At 40.9% G+C, this 22629-nt stretch overlaps 1 protein-coding gene across 2 annotated transcripts; it reads left to right on the forward strand.

Annotated features, from left to right (window-relative positions):
- The first annotated feature begins 3537 nt into the window (after nucleotides 1–3537).
- LOC106887118 (pulmonary surfactant-associated protein A-like) lies at nucleotides 3538–22629 on the forward strand. Of its 2 annotated transcripts, none has more exons than XM_014940525.1 (9): nucleotides 3538–3589; nucleotides 4479–4661; nucleotides 6563–6760; nucleotides 7384–7461; nucleotides 8187–8548; nucleotides 10839–11067; nucleotides 12461–12571; nucleotides 18570–19331; nucleotides 20830–22629. In XM_014940525.1, the coding sequence occupies exons 3-6, from the start codon at nucleotides 6613–6615 to the stop codon at nucleotides 10974–10976; spliced, it is 726 nt and encodes a 241-aa protein (XP_014796011.1). In that variant the 5' UTR covers nucleotides 3538–3589; nucleotides 4479–4661; nucleotides 6563–6612; the 3' UTR covers nucleotides 10977–11067; nucleotides 12461–12571; nucleotides 18570–19331; nucleotides 20830–22629. The 2 variants fall into 2 exon arrangements, with proteins under 2 accessions (XP_014796011.1, XP_014796010.1); XM_014940524.1 differs by having other exon boundaries at nucleotides 18660–19331.

The following is a 22629-nucleotide window of genomic DNA, read 5'->3' on the forward strand; positions in this document are numbered from 1 at the left end:
GAGAGCCCATAGGAACCTGGGTTTGACTCTGGGTGGTGGTGTCCCTTGTCCATGGCCTGCACTGAGGAAGAGATGTGATCTCTTCAAAGGGTCATCTCAAGCCCTGACAAGTAGGAAAGCTTTAGTGTCTCCAGACGCAGGAGGTAAGGGGCTACTTTTAGCAGCGGAGGGATCCACGTCCAGCGTTGCATCCAGCGCTCCAGCTGACAAGGACTTTGAATTGAGAAAAATACACCCGGTACCATGTTGGACAGATTTCAAAGTGTCATCCCACTTTACAAAATAGCTTCCTTGGAGACCTATGACCACGATACCATTTTGGCCAAAATTTTCAAATGGGAAGGGAACAGATCACACCATGGACAAAAATTCTAACTCTCAGGTTACTTTGAGAAAAGATAAGGCTAAATTGATAACTTTTAATTTTCCTAGGCCTAGCTCTGACCAGCTGCACTAAATCTGCTAGAAGGAGCTGAAGGTTTACCTAAAACTACCTCTACCTTCTGTGTTTTAACTATTAGTATTTTAATGAGTAAACCTTTTTAGCCATTTTTGAGTCTTTCATCCATACAGCTTTTTTGTTACAGCAAGATGATTACCTGGCAAAAGAAGGCATCATGTTGGAGAAAGACCAAAAAAACCAACAAATAATAAAAGTTCACATCAGTAGAGTGATTATCTATACCAAATTCACATATTCATTTACATAAATCTCCACCTAGGCTTGGAGTATCCTATTTCTTTAGTTAATCAACCATTTCTTTCCACTGCATTTGTGTTTAGAAAATAAAAACCTCTTGTTAAAATCCTGAATGTGTAAAATCTTACAAATGGCTTAACACAACATATCACCTATCTCTAAACAGATTCAAGACAGTTGGCTACTTTTTATCCAGTTAAGGGAAATAAGATAATTTTCTCAGTCAAAAGCTAATTTTTATTACATAATAAGCAAAACATCTAGGCTAGGTCTCAGAGTCCAATTTCTTTCTGCTTAAGTCATTACTATTAGGAAAAAACCAAAAACAAAACAAACAAATAAAGCACCTATGTTGTTTAAAAATAAAAATACCTTGGATGCAGTCAAAGAACTGCTAGGCAGCACTTTCCCCTTTACAGTTCGCACTCAGATCTGTAATATTTCAGGTAATTGAATGAAACTCATCAGTTATTTTCACAAAATATCCTCATATAACAGCATACTCAGCTCTTCTCTTGCTATGCTCTAGCCTTCCCCTTAATTCCACTCTGAAGCAGCTCTCCTTGTTCTGTGTCATCATCTTGACTATGCCTCATATAAAACTGAAGATATCAAGGTGACATCTGCCAGTTTCCCACCGTCTTTATAAAAAATTGCGTCCAGTATCATATATACGGAAGAAATAAAATTCCCTAGTAAATGCAGTGTTCTACAGACAGGCTTGGAATGCATTTGTACTTCATGGGATTCATACGTGGTAATAAAAATCCTGGTGAAGGTACGTACTCAGTAGAATGTTATTTGATTATTCTTTGCAGTTCCCCAGAGGAACAGAAAAGCCTCCAGAAATCATTATGTTGTTCTTTTAGATGTTTGTTGTTATTTTTTTCTGTCTATTTAAACCCTCAAATGCAGTTTAAAATGCTTAAAAGCATTTCAGTCTATTTTTTTTGTTAAAGATTCAAATTCTGCATTTAGGTATTAATGGACTTACATTGTTTTTTAATGGACACAGAGATCAGGCTCAAGAAGAAAGAGAATAAATTGCTTCTCTGTTCTATTATTATAGGATAAATAATTTTTGATAAAATATATTTCCTTAGAAATGAACTGAGTAAAAATAATCCCTAGTGCATAATGACCACACCAGGAAAAATCCAGGTTTGTCTTTTTTTCTTAATTTATAATAATTTCCTGCAGAAAAGCAATCTAACAGTAAGATGTTTAATTCAGAAAATAACTTATTCACTTCTCGAATGCTATAAAAGCAAATTTTGAGAATTAACATCTTAGTACGAGTTAAAAGGTCACAAAACTTCAGTCCCTCCTGAAGCAAATGGATTGTGTATCACATAAGAGAAATTTAATGCAATTGTTATTACAGTATATTTAGCAGTGAGAGTTTATATGGCCATAGAAATGATTTCAGAGAAAATTTTCTGTAGAGTGATATCCTCTTTTATAACTGTATAATTTAATTAGGTGTTCTATCTTAGAAATACTATTAGCAATTTTGAGCACTCAAAACCTTCTCCCCCACCCCATCAATGCCTACTACATAGAAACTAATTCACCTTCAATTACAGCAACTAAGTATTTTGCTGTGGCTTCCAGATTTTTGTAGAATTTTAATTTAAAAACCCAAGTCCCATGGTTCTTGGGAAAGTTGAGTTCAAATGCAACCTTATGTGAACATAGTCACTGCTAGGATGTGACACAGGCTGGCAGGGCCACCTTATCATGTACAAATTGTGACCAGTGCCTCCTTTATTTATTTTTAATTTTGAACCTAAGAAGAATTACATTATTCTTCTGTTCTTTTTGAGAGAAAAGAACAAATACATGGAAAAATACCAGTACTTGCTGCCAAGATACCCTACTAGTGCTGCAAATACAAAGCAGGGTAAAGGTTAACCGTACATTTTACATTTATTTGCAGCTTTCCTTCAGAAGAAAGAGTAAGTGCAAATAGGAGAAGAAATATTTGCCACCAGGACATTTGTTAGCTGGTTTTGAAACCACAGTGAGAAGTGGCAGAAAGAATAATGACCCTATTACTACACTTATGAACAAGAGGAAAACAATGTTCTTGGGAGCGTTGTGTAATGGTATAACGGGCATGTTTGTCTGGACCTCAAAGAGCTTCAGATTGCAATGATTTTCATTATCAGAAGTTGAAAAGTACTGTTATAAAATCATATTAACCTACAGTTATACAAACATGCCTGGGTTTAAAGCACAATCAATACAGGATGCTTGGAAATTAGAGTCGCACCTTTAATAATGATAAGGGGACTTGGATTTGGTTTGAAGTCCCTGTCAGGAAAGCAGGGTTTGGCAGAACTGGCTCAAGGGTGATAAACCAGGTGTGATGCCAAGTAAAATCTGGAATGAAACATTCACCCATCTCTGCCCTTGTGGCTCAGGAGGGTACAGCAAGGGTACCTTAACCCTTGAGGAGGCTGCAGCAATGGTAATTATAGTAGTAAAGACCATAGTGAACAATTTAACCTTCCTCTGCAGGTAATGGAGAATAACTACAGAATACATGGAATAATAGTTTCATCTGGTTCATATGAGGCTGTTTTTCTCTCTCCCATTACAAGCCTATTTTGCTACTAACAACTATTAAAGAGACAAGCTATTGTCTTGCTTTCTATTTGTTATAAACACAAAACTATTTCTTTCCATGTTTTTCAGCTGAGCTGCACCAAGTGACAAATCAGAGAAATCTAGTGACCTCTACTTGGATCCTTCACAAATAACTTCTCAGTGGTTCAAGATGGCAACAATATTTACAAGTATCGATCACACGGTCTACAGGCAAAATTGAGACTTTCTGCTCTAAAAAAAAAAAAAAAAAAGCCAGGTTGAAGTTTGCCATTACAGGTATCCATATCTTTCTGAATTCTTTGCTTCCTGTTTTTGAAGCTCAGCAAAAATAGCCTTAACCTCCTCTGAGAAGGGGAGACACCAGGTCCTTTATGCTCTGTGCTCGTCCTGGTATTCTGAGGCATAAGGGAGCTGCTGGGGACAGTCTGAAAGTTATTTGGAAGAGAAAAACAAATGTAAAAAGCACAGGACAAGGCAATAGTAAGGTAGGATGGAAACAATAGCAGAATAGCACAAAATCAATGTAAAAAAATATAACTTGAGTTGGGGCCACTGAAATACAAACTGAGAGAATAAGAAAAGAATTTTCAAGGTTATCTGCGGTGTAACTAGCACTGTGAAGGAAACAAAAATAACTTTCAGGAGGCTAAGTATACAAAGGAAGGGCTAACAAACAGGCTTATGGACAGAACACACACCTCCTTTCATAAACTAAAATTCAGCTTTTATGCCTATATTTCTATATTGACCAACTTTTGTCCTTAGTATGTTTTGCATTTACCTACCTACATTGTGTAACACATACTACTGTCAGAATATCCATTTGCTTCACTACCACTGAAATTATAATATCTCTTAATGTGGAAACACAGAAGAAAAGTTGCCTCAATAATAATAAATTGTTTTTTCTTTATCAAATCTGTATCCTTGAATCCTGCTGAGCTTCTGTGATACATGTCACAAAGCAAGATCAGAAAATAGTTTACAAGTTAGAGTATTCTATAAAACTGTCATATTTGGTAATCAATCAACTGCAGAAAAAAATGTAAGTATTTTTAAATATCTATTTTAGCTTAGTTTCTAGCCTCTTCGTTTAGAAGTTATCAAATCTACATTAATTCTTCTCAAGAGTCTGTCACACAAGAAAATTTCTGTCTCCCTCCAGGTTTCCCAGGCCATCAGTCAGCACATGAAACCCACTAATGGAGGCCAAACCTCATCCTCTTCTCACTCTTGCCTAACCTGTGGATTTTTCCAGATGCAGCTGAAGTGCTAGTTGTTCTCACCAGGGATTCAAAGGCCCAGGTTCTGGCAATGACCTTTTCTAGGACTCATCTGGACCGCCCAGGTAATGGCTTGTCTCATGTTCTCTGTTGGTTTGGTTTTTTTCCCATAAAACAATTAGAAAACCTCAGCCAGGAGAATGTTAAAAGCATTAAGTCAAACACTCGAAAGCTGAGAAACTTGACATTTAACAAGAAACTTTAAACAAAGGTTACTTATGAAAATTCAAAACAGCCCTCTTCTGTCAAGGTACATGCACCTGGGTACTGCTTATTTATTTTTCACAGGACTGGTGCCTTTTCCAGGGCACTCAATAAACATGCTGCAGGAATTAGTCAGGCTTCTGTGGGCCCAGTGCCAATGACAAAGGACTCTACATCAGATGTTGAGGTAAGTATGAAGGTGCAGGGTCCAGGTGTGGAGTACCTATGGAGGTAATCTAGGCTTACTTAGATCCAGCAGCACCTTAGACTAATAGGGATATTGCTGATGTTCCCTATGTAATCTAAAAGCACCTATTTCTCAACTAACTCAGTTGTTAGCATTTCTGCAACATCACGATGCTGGCCTGACACCACAAAGATGATGTGACAGCACCATATCTGTTTGAACTGGAGCACAGCTTCAGACTCCTTTCCTAAAAGGCTTCATTAGAGAGAAACAACTCTCAACTGAGACTAACTTAAAAGTGCATGGCAAAGCATTTCTATTTTGGTGATGATGCTCTGCATATTGAGGCCTCTGTGCTTACAGGACTGGTTTGGAGCAGCTTTCTCCTTCACTAACAGGCCATTGTTCTGTTGGATAAAACTGGTGGTTTTTTTGATTTATAAACTTTTCCTGGAGTATTCTGTGAGTTATTGAAGTATGTTCTTCTGTGGCTTCTGTGGCTGTTACATATGCTGGAGATGTACCATTGTCTTTTGGCTTCGCTGCTACAATTATGAGATTCTATGTAGTTATAAGACTTCACATAATTATCACTGATAAGTCCTCAATCTGTAATGAAAATGATGTTGGTGTTCCTGGTGCATATTATATTTCAGGTGAACTCCTTGTTTTGGCTTATCTTCAGTGACATTTGCGATTTAACATTTACACAGCCGTTCTGTGGAAACATTGGGTATTTCAAATATGTATTGAGAAATTGCTTTGTTCTGCTCCAGGGGTGGGTTTTTTAAAACGTGTGAAAATGTTTCTACAAATCAGGAAAGTACCCTTAAATATTTTTCTCACATTTTAAGTGTTTACCTCTTGAAGAAAACACATCCCTATCAGTCAAGTTAAATTTCATTAAATTTCTAGTCATATGCAAATCCGTATTATATTACATGCTATTTGTATTTCCTGTACATAACAAGATGAATCTCAAGTTACATACCCTATAAATTAGACAGTTTAATGAGTCTTCCTTATTTCATATTGGAGCTGCTAGGTAAGTTGAACATCTTAAAATAGGTTTCCACTTAAATTATGTTGAATCCTCTTAGACTGTATCACAAACCTTTCCATTTTAGGTTTTTTTTGTCTCTCAACATTTTTATTACAGCTTTTACCTACTTTTACAGAGGTGGTGAAGATACTTTAAAAGATAGATGCCATGGTAGAATAAGCCTCAACAATTATTTTCCTCTTAAGCCAATTGGTAAAGTCAACATGTTCCACTTTTTCTTAACCAGGCTTTCTCTTACTGAAGTGTATATTGTGCGCCTGTAAAAATTATGACTGAAACTATAGCTTTTTGCATGGGAAAAATGGCATGTAATGGTATCTGGTGTACAAAAAATAGCTTTGATATTTTGATTTTTGACTCGATAGCTTAAACTCTTGTAGACTATCAGAGTAAGACTTTTGGAAAATACTTTAACTATTTGAAATAACTTTGCTACTACATCAATGACATCCATATCTCAGACCAAAGACAGCAAAATTCTGAAACACTGCTTTTTTTTTTTTTAAATGCAGGATTCTATGCTGGAGAGTAAAACAGTCTGTTTTACATTTGGCTTTATATAATGCTGTCTCCACGGTTGTTCCACAAAATCTTGGGAGTAGCTCTTTTCCTGTCCCCATGCTGTGCTGAAGGTAAACCAGCAGGAAATTGGCTACTGCCCGGTTTGGGGCACTTGTTTGGCAATGGGAGAGATGAAGGATTTGTACCAGGTATGCAGTTACCACCTCCATTTCTATCTAAATGTACTGTTGTGTTCCATTTTTATGCTTTGTAAACTCAGTGCTATGCTGTATAATCTGATGCAGGTTCTACTTGATAGAAAATTAACAGATCTTTATTAATTCTCTGTATTAAGTAAGATGCTTAAATGTCTCCTACTTAATGATGCAATGGTTCAATTCACAGAAAAAAGGATATCATTTCGCATAACACAAGAAACTTGTTGCTAGGTGTTAGGTTGGACCTGCAAGCAAGTACTTGAACAGCCTAAAAGATTCTGTCAACAATTCCTAAGCACAGTTAAAAATTGACTAAACCTACTGCACAAGTGCTAGTGTTTTGCCTGGTCTGGCTCAGTCACTTTTAGAAGACTAGCTCAAGTTGCTAATCCCAGTTTTCCATAAATATCACTGCCCTACAGGTAGTTTCCAGGAATGTATCAGGAAAGATCAATGTCTGAAAAGATCCCCTATTTAAAATTCAGCAGTAAACTAAAACAGGTCAAATAAACAATTTTAAAATTCATATTAATTTCATGATGACTTCTGCTTTATCATTAAAGCCAATATTCAAACTGTAACACAAAGTGCATAATAGCTGTTTCTGTTCATAGTTTCCCAACCGCTGGCTGATAATGAAGTGGGAGATGTTATCCGTCAGTTAGAACATCGGATTTCCAGACTCGAAGGAGGTAATTTACTTGCCTTTACTTTCTGCTGTAGCTGGATCAGTGGGCATCAACAAGATGAGCAATAAAATGGCTTCTTAGGAAAAAGGCAGAATTATCTGCCATTTTATTGCATTTAATTTATATTTTGGTCATTGGTAGATTGGAGAGTGATAACTCTCAAATGGGAGGGGGGGATTAGTTTTTCATACCGGTGGGACACACCTAGGTAACAGCTCTGAAGCTGGCAAGCAAGACAGAAATTTATCAGATTAAAATCCCTGCCTATGCAGAAGTGCTCCATGGGCACCTCAAACAAACAAACCTAATACTAAAAACATACCAAAACACAATCACAACCAGATCACATCTAAGATTCTACTCACTCAAGGACTGACATGCGACCTAGTATGCTGCAAACCTTCTCAGAGAAGTTTCAAAGAAAATAATACGCTTTTTCCAAATGTAGAATTCCTCATTTCCTTCACTCTTCCAACCTCTTTTGTGCTTCTCCTATTCCATTGTCTGTATATTTATGTTTCTTCCCTTTTTACCCTCTCCTCATCTTTTCAGATTTCTTCTAGCTTCTGGTGGTTGTCTTTATTCTTTTATCTTTAAGTTGTCCTCTCCTTTATTTTTTCCTGGGTTTAATCTAAAGTTAAGGAGGAAAATAGCAGGAATTGCAATTGGCAGCAAGGTGACCACAAAACAATTCATAAAATATTAACAGCTTTCACCTCATCTTGCAGTCCTCCGTTTACAAAAGATGATAACGGAATCTGGAGGGAAAATATTTGCTACCAATGGGAAAAAAGATAATTTCGACGCTACGATTCAAAAATGCAAAGAGGTTGGAGGGTCTATTGCCACTCCAAGGAACCCAGGCGAGAATGATGCCATTCTGTACTTTGTGAAAAAAGCTAATACCTACGCCTACCTGGGGATGAAAGAATCTCTAATTCCAAGAAAATTCCAGTTCCTGGATGGTACAGAGCTGAGCTATACTAATTGGTATTCAAATGAACCTGCTGGCAACGGGGAAGAGGAATGCGTGGAGATGTACACTGATGGCACTTGGAATGACAGAAAGTGCAACCAGTATCACCTTATTGTCTGTCAGTTTTAGTGCTTCCCCCGCTGTGGTCTGGCAGCTCCCTGGAATTTGCCTACCTATCCCTTGTCTCTGCAGCTGTAGCTAGTGAACTCAGATAAAGCAGCATGAAAAATAGAAGTCTGTCTTTCCTAGCCTGATTTGTCTTTTAAGCAAATGCTAGCCATAAAGAGGAAACGAATTATAATGAAAGCAGAGGCCATTTTGTCTGTTCTGTTATTCGTTGCCCACTGAGTTTCTGATACTCCTGTCCAAGGGTTCCTAGGGCTCTGTCAGCCTGCTGACTTATCACCAGAGCAAAAAAGATTTCTTGGGCACGTATCTGAGGTCACTTACAACCATGAGATCTTTCAGCTCCCCTTTGCCCACAAGCCTCTTAAGTTGTGTGTATTTTGATCCCTTTCTGTAAGTTTTCTTCACCAAACCTACCCATACAGACACTCCTAGTACTACTGCTGTTGCCCAGCCTGTATTTTTTTTGGCCATCTTCACCCATAACAGGTCCCCTGAAAGAAGAAATAAAGAGTGCTGCTAGGGTGATGCAGAGCTATGAGCAAAAGGGGGGACTCACCCATCTTACATTTCCCATGGGAAAGGATTAGAGTCAGCAGGTCTTCAACCTTCATGTACCTGAAAAATGGTGGCCAGAAGCCACCTGCCCTGAGCCCCTCCAGCAACTCCTGCCTCAAAGTGGTAGCAGCACAAGAAGCCCAAGGTCCCATGCCATGTGGGATGTATGTGGAAAAAAACCGCAGAAGCCAACAGGAGTTACAGTGCTCATGTGGTTCAGAGAGATCAGCAGAGCCATGACAAGGCCAATTTTTTACATGAAATAGTAGAGGAATTCAGATACAGCTGACTTGTGGGCACCACAGAGGTTCTGGCAAATCCTCATTGGGATTGCTATGGGACCAAGCTTGGTGAATGTCTATGTTTCTGAAGCAGCCTACATTCTACACTCACTGCAGAAGCTGCTCAGAGCCTGCACCTTCCTGCTCAAGCTAAAGGATCGAGACAAAGTTTTCTGAACTTTCTTACTGAAGTCCAATCACCCACTGAAGTTCTGTATTCCCAGAGTTAGACCCAGAATTGTGCAGTATAACAACAGGCACATCCAGAGATGTCTTTCTTTTTTTTTTCCCCCCTCACTCTGGGAGCCATTGACTTCAATGTAGCTCAGGCAGTGAAGGCTCTGCACAGGCTCCACGATACAGTAGAAAAGCTGGTTGAACATCTGGACATGCCTCCATATACATAAATCCGAATTCCTGGCTATCAGTCACACTCGTATGTGCAACGTTAGTTCCAGCTTGGTTGCTGAGAGCTGAGCAAGGTAGTACCTGCTGCTACGGCCAGACCAGCTCCTCTCACCCTCCGTGCGACAGGGAGACAGAACAGCCAAAGTATGACAGTAACTGGGGAGTGAAGGGGAGCTCACAGTTGGGGTGATGCAGGGGCCAGCAAAGGGGCTGCCTTGTAGCTGTGCACGTTGCTGTAATTCCAGAGCAGCAACTGGCCATGCGCAGCATTCCTGCACCGGCTTAAATTCAATTACTCAAATATTTTGAGTATACATTCTCACCCCCTGCTCTGTGACAAGGTATGGATCTTTCTGGCTTCCATTCAGCCCTCTGCTTGATGTCATGGCCTGTGAATCATTCTTGCTGTTATTCTCTGCAAACTAAGCAATCTATCTTATAGGTATCTACTTAGGATGATTAATGCAACAGGGCTAACGTCAAACCAAGACACCTTTCTGCTTGAACAGTTTGGTGCCTGCAGGCGGTCTACCTCCACAGGTTACTTAATTATTCACTCCAGGAATATTCAAATCCTTCATCACAACAGAATCATAGAATGGTTAGAATTGGAAGGGACCTTAAAGACCATCTAGTTCCTACCTTCCTCCCCCGGGTTAAGGACACTTCCCACTAGACCAGGTTGCTCAAAGCTCCATCTAACCTGGCCTTGATAATAATGCATAGAACCACGTTTCCCTATTCCAGGATCTGTAGTTATCCCAACAGATGCAAAGGGAAAACTTTTGTGAGCAAAGTCCTGAGTTTGTCCACTGCATCTCTTTGGCACAAAGGGAGAGCTACAAGCTGTTAATGAACACCCTATTTCTGGGTAACATAGCCAAAATATAACCTGCTGAATCCTATATTATGTAAGATCTAGGCAGACTGTTATGTTGCTGTGTTAAACCAGTTGAAACAGATATGTAGAGTGGAAGTGGGGACTCAGGAGTCCACAAGCACTGTTTCACTTTCAAACTCTTCTTATAAAGGTTTGCAGCTCACCAATAACTGCCTGCACCCATCAGCTCACCCGCCCACAGGCTTCAGCCTTGCGTGACTCCTCTTGTGAAACAAACTCTGCCATGAGCACAAGGAAACAAGACCACAGGCATGGCCTCGTACAGTAGTTTTCCACTCATTGTATTCCAATCAAGTTTAGGAAGTTTACAATGATTAACATCAGCCTGAGAATGAAGTTGGACCCCTTCAACAGCCATGGTAAGTTTTTTTTATTTTATCTTGCTTATCTCCAGGGGCTTAGACAGTCATCTCAAAAGTAGAGCTAATTGCAGGTATGAGAGAGAAATGGGCTGTTTTTAGTGTCAGTCTAAATACGTGCCACAGCAGAAATGTTCCCCCACCACCTTGTGTTTAGACTTTTCCCCCTGTGGCTCTCTCAGGAAGGAGGGCAATGTGCTACTCCACAGCTACAGATGCTGGCCCCCTTAGGACACTCTAGCTACTTGTGGTAATACATGAGCCTCTAAAATCTCAAAGCAAGCAAATATTGCTCACTCTCCATGAAGTGTTCCCTGAAATGGGAAAAAGAGTTACTGATGCTGCCTTGCACAGTGGAAAATTTTTTTGCCCCAAAACAAATGTTCAGAATTTTTTTTTTTAATTCTAGAAAAATTATCACAAAAATGATTCTTAGTAATCATTATTTCCTGTATAAATATCCTAGTTCATGTTTTCTGTGTTTTGTAAGAATTTAAAAAAAAAAAAAGTAATCTATTGCCAGTTAGGTGACTGAGATCCAAAGGAACATGCTTGAAGCCTGAACTTTGGTTTCAGCAGGTACAAACTTGCACCCCTTTGGCTATCTCCATTACAAGACACATAGTTGCCCAGATTTCAGTGTCCCCACCAAAAGGTTTTTAACCCAGGCCAAAGTTTGACCTTCACATCTTTCCTTGCCATCATACAAGTGCAGTACTGTGCACTGATAAGAGGGTCATTTCCCAGGAGCTGTTTAGTGCCACCTCCACAGCAGTAAGGAGCAGAGCCAGAGCTGGCTTTGCAAAGCCCTGAAAGGGCTTCTATGTGTTTTTTACCCCATGTAATAGACACTGCAGCAGCCTGACTGTAGTTGTGATTTTTCAAATTTTTAAATAAATTTAAGCTTGTAAGTAGCAAGTGCGTTGTTGAACGTTGGTTGGATGAGAGCTGGGTGTAGGAACCCCTTGGATCTGCAATAACCTTAGGAGCATCAGCCCTCATGCTCTGAAGGCTGCATGTGCTACTCAGATTCTGACTGGTTATTATTATCAGATTACTCACTTCTGGGTAAATAAGATGATGTACAAGGAAAGCCCAACTCGTTTCCTGGCAAGAAAAGGGCCATTATTTTTCACTACAAGTGACTGTCTCCTAAAGCAGCTTGTGCACGTGTGAACAGCCAGCTATTGTTCTGCTGAGCCTGAGCAAACTGTGGTCAAGGCAGTACCGCTTCATCCTTTCTTTGGAAAGGATTGTGCCACTTTAAGAGCACCAAGTGGGAGGTGATAGAGGCACCGCTGTACAAACAAGTACCTGTGCAGGCTGCTGCACTCACCTGAGCCTCGCAGAGCCGAGGGGACACTGCCCTCACCTTCCCTGGTTTGTCTGGCAGGTTGAACACCACCTCCTCTAAGACGGGCTCTGGCTCCCTGACAGCAGAGGATGGACACCCAGACAAAGCCACTTCATTTTACCTGCAGGACACCTTGAGGACGCCGAGCAGGTAAGAGTGGAACGAAAAGAACTGAACGACTGCAGGGCTGTATGAGCTTTTAGAGAAAGCCAGAATTTGTTTCAGGTAGTCAAGCTGAGAGCGATGCAAACGTTCAACTCATATTCAACCCCTTGCTGGCCTTTCTGCAAGAATAAGGGGGATAGCTAATTTAGTTCTAATTTGGTTACAAGGTTGTCAGCAGCAAAGGGATGAAGAGGAAAATACAGAGTTGCTTGTCATGTAATTTAAGTTCACTAGTATCAAGCTAGTTTGCTAAATGGTTATAGGACTATGTCTGCAAGAGCACCACATGAAGCAATCCCTCATTTATTTTTAAATTTAGCAGGCCACCAGCTTGTATAAGTTTATTCAAAAGTCTAAATATGTCAGAACAGGAAAAGTCTATTTGACTCAGAGGCATATAACATCCCTCTCCGCAATACATTCAAGAGTCAGAAAACTTAAGACATATGCCAGGAACTCTAAGGTAACACAAAAACACCTTATTAGATGAAATAGAAAAATCAGACTGTACATGTCTAGAAAAAGTGATTTATGCATACTTTAATAGTAGCAGAGAAACGCTTCTGTTGCATTTTAACTTTTATGGTAGTCACCTCCTTACTTTAGAAGTGAAGTGAAATATACTGCCACTAAACCAGCAAAGTCCCAGCAGTGTGTTCTACTGCTTTTGCATTATTAAGTATGCTGTCTTCATACTTTTCTTTTTAACATCTCCCAAATTTTATACATCTGATTCCTGCACCCAAACTTCATTATTTTTTAAATTATTTAAGCAACATTTGTGTCCTAGATTTGCAGCTAAGTTAGATTTGCAGCTAGAAATGCATGTGCAGACTTGATTCCCAGAAAGCTAAATGTACACAGGTTTTACTTAAAAGTAATCAGACTAAACTACAGAATGCTTTATAAATGCTGAAATCCTTTTACAAATAAATACTGAAATATTTATAATTAGCACTGTATCCAGTTGTTACTTGTAGAGGAGACATTTATAATACAAATTCAGTGATATTTCTTTTAATATTTTATGATTCTGAACATTTTCATAACACTATTTTGGTTTGAAAGGTTTGGCCCTCTAGGGATCAAAGCAGTGTTATTAGATCTTTCTGAGGTTTTACAAAGTTGAAATACAGCCTTTTCTGTAAGGTACTAAACTCATTAATTTCATTTTTGGTTTTTATAGGAGTTTTAAGTGACACTTTCAACTTGCAGTAATAGTTACCTCTATCATCACCCTCATTTTGAGTCAATCACTGTGCAAGAAATCCAGGTCTCAGAACTTTTCACATTCCTACTGCTTTCTACCTCTGCTTACAAAACACAGTCGCAGAAGCAGCACAGGAATTCACCTTTCTGCAGCCACACGCTGTTACAAGGCACACTGCGGGCATTGCAGCAGTGATGACCTCTTCAGAAAACTAGTCTATACATGTGTAATTATCTTTAAATATTAATAGGAAGTTGGCAGTTATGTTAGAGAGCATGTACACAGTTAACACTCACTTTCCCTACTTGGAAAGCTAAAGAATGAAATCACTGACTGAGCAGAACAGGAGGCAGAACAAGTTCATCGCTGTTCCCAGTTTAGCCCTTTTGACTTGTTCTTCCATTAAAATTAGTATATTTTTGGGAGAAGACGTGTTCACACCTCTGCAAAACACCAACTGTTCTGCAGTTCCAGTTGTGCTAAAGCAACTGAGTAGATCTGTGTACCTAACTGGACAGCTCTCGCATCTAGATAATAAAACCCCTCCCCACATAAAGAGCTATAAGCCCTGTTTGTACAAGATGCCAGAACCTCAGTATCACATACCTAGTTTCATCTGTTATACTAAATTGGCATATGGAAGTGGAATTGCTGACCCGCTAAACTATCAAAAATGATTGTGTAAAGAGGTAACTAATATTCAGTCTTTAACATTTCAGATATATGGTTTTCTTTAGTACTATTAATTGTGTTTTTTCACCCAATCCAAATGTATTCATCTTCATCAGGCAAACTAGTGATTGATCACTGTCGCTTGATTCTGAAATGATAAGTCTGTGAGCAAGATGTTCCCAAAAGTCCCAATACAACTATGATTTGTAGAAGTTCTTTTGTACTGCCTGCTCCAGCTTCAGTCTGTTTCAGTGATAATGAAAATCCAAGCTTATGCTGAATAGGAGCCCTGCCTTTAGGGATGGAGGAGGAAAAAGGAAGGACTTGATCTCAAATATGACAGAGATATATATATAGTACATATACAAAAGTATATCTATAGTACAATGGATGGCCTAGAGCTCTTGTAGAAAATTTGTCCTGGGTGATTGGTCTTTCTTAAAGCCACGATCATTTTCTTTGATGTAGGAACCATTTTCCTGTTTCCTCCTCCCCCCCACCCCAAGTAGAATGTGGAAGAGCCCATCAAACAAATTTGGATTCCTTCACAAGACACATGATAAACACCCGCTATCTGCTTCAAGGACAGCAGCAAAACCAAGCCTCCCCATATGTGTTTCCAGGCAGGTATTTGCAAGTGATACTTACTGCTGAGATCCATATGCCTACATTTGTCAGTATTTTCTTGCCTATGAGAACATCTGGGGTAGGAACCAATGCTGTTGCCAAGAGTTTCAAGTAACACTCGAAACAAAAATCTTAAAGCAGGCCACCCAGCACAAAATTAAACACTGAATTCACCTGTTTGGACATTAGTCAAGGGTCTAATTTCCTTGATGTGTTTCCATAAATACTCAGTCACACAAGCCTATAAGCAAGTGTCAGCCTGAGGCATGTTTATGCTTGCTTTACAAATATTTAGCAGCAGGGCTTTTACTCAGTAAGAACACTGAGTAATTCACCAGTGAGGAATTTGTTCTGTTGCGGGTGCTGAGGTCCTTACCTGCCTGAAGTCATCCAACTCCAGAAATCAGTGAAAAGTCACACAAAATCAGTTCTTTTCAAAAGCATGTAAATATGGGTGTAAACCTGAAACACTATGTTGAGCGAGACGAAGGAATTACAGATTTTCTGTTGGAACTGAAGATGAAAAAAGGCAAACAGTCTTTGCCCAGATTGATTGTTTGCTTCCAACTGAGTGTCTTTTGCTCTCAGGTACTTTTTGATTGACATTAAATGCTGCAGTTACTAATTTGAGTATCCTGATAGAAACAAGAGAAAATATAACTCAATTCACTGATATGAAACAGGCCTTGCAGACTTTGATCCGTTCTGCCTTTTGGTGGCTGCACTTCGGAATTTACTAGGGTAATATTTTAAAACTTGTTTTTCTGTTCCCTGAGTGGTACTAGATCTGTGACCTTTCCAAGTAGGCATTAAAAATTACTACATGATAATCAGTTATTTTGAAGTTTGGAGGAGGACAAATTATATAGACAGGTGCTAATTCAGATACCAGATTTTCTTTCTGCCCTGTGCTAAACATCTTCAGAGGAACCACAACTGAGACCAAGTAACAAGCTGGGTGGCCACCACCTCCCATAAGCATCCTGCTGGGGGACCTTCTAATGTTACAATGACCCCTCTGAGCTTCAGAAAGATGTCCTAAAGTTTACACTGCTTCTGTAGGCTGCAAACCAATTTTCTTGGCATAACAGTATCGCTACCTTCAGCATTTGGCCTCATGAGACGCTGAGGAAGTATAGCTTTCCCCCAGTTAAGACAGGGGGATAAATATATCTGGCTTGTCATAAGTTTTTCTCTATTGTTAGTTCTCTAAAATCAAAATATATTAATGAGTAACTTGGAGAAAAACACCTCAGGATTAGCAGAGAAAAATAACTGACTTTTTAGCGTAGGCTCATTACAGCTAGAATCAAAGATTGCATTCAATACAGCAATGCCTGCAGCAGGCAGGATGAGCACTCAGTTTCAGCTGGTGGGGGAGGATTGGGGTAGATTCCTTACAGGGCAGAAGCCACAAGGCAGCTGTCTCAGCTGCATCCCATCCATGCGGTGCACTGGAAGAGAGCAGCCCATGCCAAAGGGTAAATCACCCTGTCTGCCTATACGTGGTTTGCTTTTTCCTAATAATCAAAAGTTAAGACTTCAAACCAAGTGGTTAAGCAATATTTTCCAGCTTTTCTTTATTTCAGCAGACTGTAAGCTGGCAGACAAGTACATCAGCTAAAGATACTATACTGCTAGTCTTTTGTTTCCTGCTTATAGGCCTCTGAAGCAGTTGTGTGCCATGATCTTAAAGATATTACGATTCATAAATAGATCTGTGCTACAATAAGGGGAGCAGTGAAGCAATCCACAATCTAAGGCATACAGTTTTACAAGGCCTACTTTAGATATCATTAAACACACACAGTTAATGAAGAATACTAGCCCCATTTCCAGAGTTATGTAACAAGGTTATAATTTTGTTCTCTGTAGGATGTAAGGATTTAATTGTGATTTTTTTTTTCCTACAAAAGGGTCCTCTGTGATAAGACGATCCCTTCTTTAGGGCCCAAAAAGATACTCTATCAACTATAGTTCAGGAAAAAGAAACAACACAACTTTAATTTGTGTAGATTCACTCAAATCATAGAATGGTTTGGGTTGGAAGGGACCTTAAAGAGTTCCAGCCCTCCTGCTGGGACACCTCCCACTAGACCAGGTCACTCAAAGCCCCATCAGCCTGGACTTGAACACTTCCAGGGATGGGGCAGTCACAGCTTCTCTGAACAACCTGTTCCAGTGCCTCACCACCCTCACAGTAAAGAATTTCTTCCTAATTCCCTCTTTCAGTTTAAAACCATTACCCCTCATCCTATCACTCCCCTCCCTAACAAAGAGTCCCTCCCCATCTCTCTATAGACCCCCTTAAGGCTGTTGTAATGTCTCCCTGGAGCCTTTTCTTCTCCAGCTGAACAAGCCCAGCTCCCTCAGACTGTCCTCATAGGAGAGGTACTCCAGCTTTCTCATTATCTATGTGATCCTTAATCTTAAATGGAACTGGAAATGGAAGGTACAACCAGAAATCACACTTCTCTTTGCCTTTTTCCCCCTCCTCAACTGCCTTCATTATTGTATACATCTCTAAAGTTATTTAATGTATTTCACTTATTGCCTTCAGCTGCAACCCTTGCGGAGGCTTTACTCTTCTAGCCAGTTGTTAAATTTACAGGACTGATATAGAGCATCCTTCACTGCAAAATATTTTGCGGTTTAGAGACCAGATTTTATATGCTCACACATTCACTGATGAAGATTTTAGTTGAGATAGTTGAGATAAAGAACTTGCAGATCTCCAGTGTTTATTTATGCTGAAAGAAACACCACAGCTTTTGTAGTTCTAGAGCCATGTTTTGCTCACTGCTGTTTTGATTCATTCATACCCTCCCATAATCAAACCTTGGAGGTTTAGAAAGTTGGCAGGGACACTGGCTCTTTGGAAAGATTATTCAATTGCACCACCTGTGTGTATCAAACACCATCAATGTGAGAAACACCTCGTTAACTGAGCAGCAGTCCCAGGTCTTTCACAGCTGTGCTGCATGAAACCCAGGCACACAACACTGAGAAGGGCCATTTGAATCATGGCCTCCAGCCTCTGTACTGCAGTTGCACAGCACCACAGTTTAGCAGGCTCACTTGTCAGTGCCCCTATTTCTATTCAGGATGGATTCCACTGTCACAAATCTACCTGATTTATGATGTATCTTACTGAAAATGATGTAATATAGTAATACTGGTGTGTGACATGACCCTCTCATCATACAAGCATAGTTAAGAGTTGCTGATGCATTCAGTCCCCAAAAGACAAAACAAGCTGCATTCACACCATGGGCTAAGCAGCACTCAAGCTGAGAGCCCAAAGCCTTAAAAAACAAGAACATAAGCTCAGTGAAAGCACAGAATAGGTAGGTGAAGGACAATTAAGATCACTGGGAGTTCATTTTGTGGAAGTCTAACTGGTGCAACCTTCCCTCACAGCCAGGGTTTAAGGAAAGGGGCAATGCTCTGCTCTCATTGGATTTTTCCCCTTAGCCAGGTCCTGGTGAGAGACCACTAGAGCAGAAAATGAGGACAGGGGATTTCCCACGCAAACTATGGCTGAATAACTGCTTGTCTAAACAGGAGAGTTGCAGCAAACTGAAAGAGGAGAATGAGGAAGAGAATGAAATAACAGCCAGCAAGAATTGAAACAAAAGCTGAAGAAGGAAGCAAACATAGTTGAAGCAAGAAGTTAACAGAAAATGCCTGACAGAGAAAAATGCAGAAACAAGAGTCCACAAATTAAGTCAGAAGTTAAGGTATTTAAAGGAATTCATTAATGGACAAAGAAAACTGAATTAGAGGACAGGAGGCCCACCTCTGAGGTTCCCAGTGCAGCATCTATGTGCAGCAATGAAGCAGCACAAGGCAGCTCCCTGAGCACAAACATCCCTTCTCCCACAGCTGCCTCCCCTGGTTGTGAACAGCCTCACACTTACCTGCATCCACCAGCAAAGGAGCAAGAAGGAAAAAAATATCAAAAGTGCCACAAGAAAGGTCAGAATAGGACATAGCCTAACACGCTCCAGAGCACAGCCCCACCAGTCAGAGCTGCAGACCTGACAAGATGAAAACCAAACCCAAACAAAACCAAGCAGCTCTTTTGTAGCTCAGGTGACACCAGAGGCAGAGCACAGCTGGCTTCGGGGAACGAACCTGGTGGGCAGCATTCCAGCATCAACGACCATCCTGCCACAGGTATGTGGCTTAGCTGGCAGAGACACAGCCCTGAGCACACCCCAGGCTCTCAGCAAGGTGAGCTTCACCCCTGATCTCCGTACTTTTCCCCCGTTTGCAAGACTTGACATTAATTTGAACTGTAAAACCTGACACAACCTTTTGAGAGCTGAGGTCTCTCAAAAGGTCTTGGTCCTGTTGCAAGGCAGACACTGACCCTGCCTGGGCAGGCACAACTGAGCCTGGAGAGAGAAACTGTTTTCCACTGTCATTCTGTGTTTCCCTCTCTAAAACAAGGCTTAACTGGTTCTAGCAAGAGGAGAAGGTGCATGCACAAGAAAGGTAAGCACCAGAGAGCCCAAGTTTGACTGAGTAGCAGAGTCCAGTTCTTTTAGCAGCCAAGAGAAACTCCATCTAGAGTCTGCCTAACAGATTGCTAGCCTTCATTAATGAATATTGTTACCTAAATCCTCCAGGATTTGTTATCAGACATCTGCTGCCTCTTCTCACAGACCACAGCAAAAAACTTTGAGCTGAGGGCAATTTTAGCACTGTTAAGCCAGGTACAAAATTGCTGGTAGCTCACTAGCTTCCCATTTATACTCATGTTCTTTTACTCTCTCCAAATAAGCATATTCTGTCAACCCTGTTTTCAGTCTTCTCCTTCTCATAAAGGTCAGAATTTAGTGACAGAAACCCAGCATACCACCCAGTTTAAAAAGTAATGGACAAACCTGAGATCTCCTCTGGTGCCATCTATGCCAAGTTTCTAGGCCGAAGGCAGCACTGCAGCCCCTCAGAACACGTCCTTACTGCCAGGGCAAAGAGGCAAGAGGTTGTGGAGGAACAAAAACTTGCTCAGCCCCTGGCTACCACCTTTTATTCACCCTCATTATGGTTTCATTATGGGTATCAGGTGTGTGGCTGAAGGAATTGCATTGAGCCCTTGACTAACTAGGACAGACCTGTTAACAGTCCTGGCTCCATGTCCCAAAGCCAACATGATTTAATTCCTTCCTAACTGGTCTACTCTTTCTATTTTGCAAAACTAAAGACTTGAGACTTACTAGCTCTGCTTCTGCTCTGCACATATGCCCCAGTGCCTGGCTGCTGAACCTCTCTGCATCTTAAGCTCGTATTTTATCCTTTTATTCTCAGCTTTATCTTTGGTACATGTCAGTGTAATGATCATTTTGTGATATGATGCCCTAAGTGGGAGGGGAGGGCCTTAAATGTCAAAATTTTAAAGAGAAGGTTACAAAAGGTGTCCCAAGAGTCAGGAACAGTGTTTCAGCATGGATGTAGTGTCGTACACCAGAATCGGTGTCTGCAACCCAGCCAAAAGGGAAAGGCAGGCTGTTGCTCCAAGGAGGCTCTCAAGGGGACAGAGAAAGAGAGAGAGAAAGACTAGGAACTCTTTTGGGGCCTGCAGCCAGGAAAAACATGTTTGTCCTTCAGAATGAAAAATAATAAGTGAAAGAGGCTGGCAGTCCTATAATGGGTAAACCAAACACATCTATACAGCCATAATGCTTATTTGCAAGAAAGTAATGCCGTGTATTTTTTTGCTTTACAGCTTCAGACTCTTGACATGGAGGAAATCATGGTGGAAACGATCCTGGCCCCATGGGAAATACTGCTGGTGATTTTGGCCACAGTGCTGATAATGAGTTTCCTCATGTTTCTGCCCCCCGCCGCAGTGGTGATCTGGAGGATGAAGCGTGTGCCGCAGATCTCCCTGCAGGGCTCGGTGTGAGCCAACCCCAGCACAGGCTGTCTCGCCCCCCAGCCCTGGGAAGGATGGCTCAGGACGATAACATCGCCCAGGAGGGCTGTTACTGCCTAGGATCCATCCAAAAACCATGGGTTTCCAAGTCTATTGCTGCTAAGTTCCTGTGAAAAGACATTGTGTATAATTTTGTCTTCATGTACTACCCTTCTCAGCACTTTGCCTTCCATTTTTTCTCTACATTGTAATTACTGTTGTTGGCTTAGTTCCTAGACCGACTTCTTCTCTTGCTTTATAATGGTCTGCAAAGAAGACTGAAAGAGAAGCAAGTATAATACAGCATTGTATTCTCTTAACTAGTGTCAGGAAAGCCTTTCTGTAGTTACTCTGTAAGGAGTACCTAGGCCTTCAGCTGAGGTGACCACAGTTATGCAGGTGGACATACCAGCAGCCAGAGGTGTGCTCTGGGGAGGCAACACAGTGAGTTAAGGTACTGGCTCACAGCTTATAAACAGCCAACTCATCCCTTCGTTGGTGTGTCTGCTACGCTCACGGTCAGATGACTGACTGGTTCTGGGCTCAAAAGCAAGCCATGTTTTTTTTTGCTTGTAATGACTGGATTCTGAGTCAGAAAGATAGTATGTAATTTTCTATAGCTGAATCGTTTAACTGATTAATGAGGTAAAGGTCAATTAGACAAAATGTATCACATAACCATGCTGTCTGTGTCTGAGACATTCACAGGAACAGGGAAAAGGTGAAGTAGAGAAAGCAAAGACAAACAGATGATGCGGCTGTCTTCAGATCTGTGGCGTCAGTGTTTGCTCAACAGAAGAAAATTAAAACAAAAGCCCAAGCCTGGGTTCCACCGAAAACCAAGCAAGTAGTAACTAAGCTTTTTGTTTAGATTTCGTAATAATGCATATACTTGTCTGTTCTGTAGCTGCAGCTGTACAAATAAACTGGGTCTCTAGTGCTATGGTGTCTTTGGTCTTCACTTGTACCCAGTGCCAGGTGGCCAGTGGCCTGGGCTTTCTGCTCTTTACACTTCCTACTGTGGCTTTGGTTTTCCAGAGTACGTATGTGTGCAGGAGGGGTATAAAGGCCCTAAATATGGCCTGTCCCAACTCTATCACCAACCAGACCTCGGTTCCTTTTGTACTTTCCCACCAAAGCTAAGCCACAACTTGTGGTAACCACAATCTCTGGCTAAGGGAGGCCCCAGAGCTGTGTGTGCCACATACACCCAGGGAGCACGAGGACGTGTGAGTGCAGAAGCACACTTTAGCCCAGGATCCCGCAGAGTGGACACCATAGCTGTTAGAGCAAATCAAGGGTCAATAGGACTTTTTTCCAGAGCCCCACAGGGGCTGAACAGAGGACATTGAAACTGATCTCTAGCAGGCTAACCAGAGAGCTTCTCAGGCAGGTCCCTCAACACCCACCTCCACCTTTTTGGCAGAGAAGACACATATCTGCTAGTTTAGGGCAATCCTAGTTCTCACATTTTGTACTGGATGGGGATGTTGCATTTTTTCTGTCATTTTGCCTGGTTACAGCAAGCATACGGGGCACTTTTTGACTCCTAAAGGCTATATCTTTCTGTGGGATGTCCTCAAGCTGCTAAATACAGGCAAACCCTTTCGG

Source organism: Calidris pugnax, unplaced genomic scaffold (genome assembly GCF_001431845.1).
Source record: "Calidris pugnax isolate Ruff unplaced genomic scaffold, ASM143184v1 scaffold39, whole genome shotgun sequence".
In the NCBI taxonomy this organism is placed as follows: Eukaryota; Metazoa; Chordata; class Aves; order Charadriiformes; family Scolopacidae; genus Calidris; species Calidris pugnax.